Below are 2,500 nucleotides of genomic sequence, written 5' to 3' on the forward strand. Positions count from 1 at the left end.
ATGCTCTAACCATTCAGGCCAGTGCGCCCAATATATGTGTGTTTATTTAGAAATATATAGAAATATATTATATATGATTTTACATTATAAATGAAAGATCTTTCTTAGTTGCAGGGTTTATTTTTGTCGGATTGAAGGTTAACTACTGTCTAAAGTAATTTAGTCCTTATGACAGTACACCATACGGCAATACAGTCGAATGTGACGTAGGCGGCGTTTGAATCCGTGATCCGAAAAGGAAAATCCTGTCATCATCAGAGATTCCGTCCGACTTCATGAGGCACAAAAATCAACCTGAACTGGAAAGCCTCTCTTGTTTCCGACTGACTAGGTCTTCCTTGTGTTCGAGTAGACCGAGGCACCTAAGCATCTTCCTTGGCTTCTTTCGTCTCGACGGACTTGGTGTCGGCAGACTGGGAGGAGGACGTCTCGTTGTTCTCGTGAATGCAGAACCAAGGCATCTGCTTCTGCAGGGCCTGCGAAGGAGAGATGGACAGCCAGTTAACTGTACTCTTGCAAACATTCAGACATATAATACTTTAAATGTGTTTCAAGTGGTTCTTCTGTGAAGTCATATTGTATTATGAGCTTGTTTCAGCATTACATATTCAATTATAAGCTTCAATATAATAGTTTTATCAGCGACCTTACCAATCTGAACTTAGGATGGTTGATGGCATAGACCATGGGGTTGTAGCAGGCGGAAGACTTTGCCAGGAGGGCGGGCAGCATGGTCACGAGAGGCGTGATGGGGCCCTGGTTGAAGAACAGGCCCTGGAGGGAGAAAAAACATGTTCAGCGAATTCCGGTCTTTGCAATTATACAAGAAATAAAACGTCAAAATCAACTTGTTTGAAACAGGAAAGGAGCCAACCTGGACGACGATGGCGGCATAGGGAGTCCAGCAGACCACCCAGAGAGCCACGTTGGTGCAAGCAACCTTGGCAATGCGCACCTCAGCAGACTGAGCTTGGGCTTCCTGTCGTGGGCAGTGAAGAGATATATTGGGTTATTAAAATTTCAGTTCTTTTGCTTGTGTGAAATATGAACAAAATGTTGACTGGGCTTGGAAGACGTAAAGTGAAGGAAGGTTTACCTGGTTTGACCTGAGGTTGGACACGTTCATCTTCTTGGCCTGCTCCCTCATGGCGGCCTCGTGGGCGAAGATAGCCTTCACGATGGAAATGTAAGAGAAGACGATGGTGAAGAGAGGCACACAGAAGTCGAAGACGAAGATGCTGATTCCGTAGGATCGAAGGTTGTCATCGCGGGTAAGGTAATCGAAGGAGCAGGAGTCCAGGATACCTGTTCAAAATGGCAATGTTTAACTTCCTTGCATCCCAAGGAGTTTAGGAAAATGGTGTATGAATTCCAAGCAAGTGTATGGCCAACGCGTCACTCACCCTCAGGAATGTACTTTCCCCAGCCGAAGAAGGGAGGCAGTGACCATGCGATGGCGTAGATCCAGGCGAAGAGGACGAAGAGGGTGGCCCTTCCAGAGGTCAAGGGCGTTCCACTCACACCCTTCACGATCACGTTGTACCTGTCGTAGGAGATGAAGGACAGCGTCCAGATGGATGCGATGCCGGTGATGGCCCCTGGGGATAGAAGCAAGGAAGTGAGGACCAGATCTCTGCCAAAGGAATGACTCCTTCAACAGTTTCATGCTTACTTGTTTTGCAAAAGCAAATTCTCTTGCACCCTTGCAGACTGACTTACCGAAGAAGGCGTACAGCTCGCAGAAGGTCTCACTGAACATCCACACTCCTCCGCTGAAACAGTTGTAGGTGAAGAAGGGGAACTGCGTCATCAGCATGAGGAAGTCACTGATGGCCAGGTTGAGGACCAGCTGATTGGAAGGCGTCCGCAGGAACTTGTTCTTCAGGTAGAGCAGGATGACCAGCCCATTGCCTGCGTGAAAAGCACCTGTCTGTAATCTTTGCTTGACTGCTTCATGAAGGCCAATTTCTTATCATGAAAAAGTTGACAACATTAGGGGAAACAGTTAAAGGACGCTAGTGGCGTTCTAGGTAGAGGCACTAACCGAAGAAGGAGAGACAGCCCAGGATGATGTAGATGCAACCGAGCACATAGTGCCACATGGGGTTGACCGGAGGGTAGTTGTTCCAATGAGGGTGGATCATGTGCCGGATGTTCTCTGGCACAAGGTCCACCACGGTGACACCTTCAGGATACCCGAAGACAACCTGACCAGTGTAGGCCTCTGCATGAGGACCGGAAGTGTTGGCGAACACCATCTTGTCAGCTCTGTGAAGGTTATAAGACGTGACGTGTAGTTAGATGGATTATGTTCTCCTGGAGCTTAAATGGACTCCTGTGTTGGAGTTATTGCAATTGGTATTATCATGAGCTATGAATATAAAACAATACTTTTCACGTACTGATTCAATCTCCATTGATTTTTGAGTTGTAAAATACCTAAATTCTTGCAATGAAATTTGTGATAATTAGTTCTAGGCCAATACAAATTCTAACTTCA

The 2,500-nt window shown here is 46.4% G+C and overlaps 1 protein-coding gene across 1 annotated transcript in view; it reads right to left on the reverse strand.

Annotated features, from left to right (window-relative positions):
* Positions 1 to 100: 100 nt before the first annotated feature.
* Positions 101 to 2,500, reverse strand: part of LOC113806350 (compound eye opsin BCRH1-like) — a 2,692-nt gene continuing 292 nt past the window's right edge. The window contains exons 2-8 of the mRNA XM_027357474.2: positions 2,045 to 2,268; positions 1,720 to 1,911; positions 1,404 to 1,598; positions 1,097 to 1,305; positions 875 to 979; positions 652 to 774; positions 101 to 476 (exon numbers count right to left, since the gene is read on the reverse strand). Of these exons, the coding sequence (XP_027213275.2) occupies positions 363 to 476; positions 652 to 774; positions 875 to 979; positions 1,097 to 1,305; positions 1,404 to 1,598; positions 1,720 to 1,911; positions 2,045 to 2,258 (1,152 nt within the window). The 5' untranslated portion in view covers positions 2,259 to 2,268 and the 3' untranslated portion in view covers positions 101 to 362. The remainder of the gene's footprint in view (positions 477 to 651; positions 775 to 874; positions 980 to 1,096; positions 1,306 to 1,403; positions 1,599 to 1,719; positions 1,912 to 2,044; positions 2,269 to 2,500) is intronic.

The sequence above is a fragment of the Penaeus vannamei genome, chromosome 16 (genome assembly GCF_042767895.1).
Source record: "Penaeus vannamei isolate JL-2024 chromosome 16, ASM4276789v1, whole genome shotgun sequence".
NCBI classification, from domain to species: Eukaryota; Metazoa; Arthropoda; class Malacostraca; order Decapoda; family Penaeidae; genus Penaeus; species Penaeus vannamei.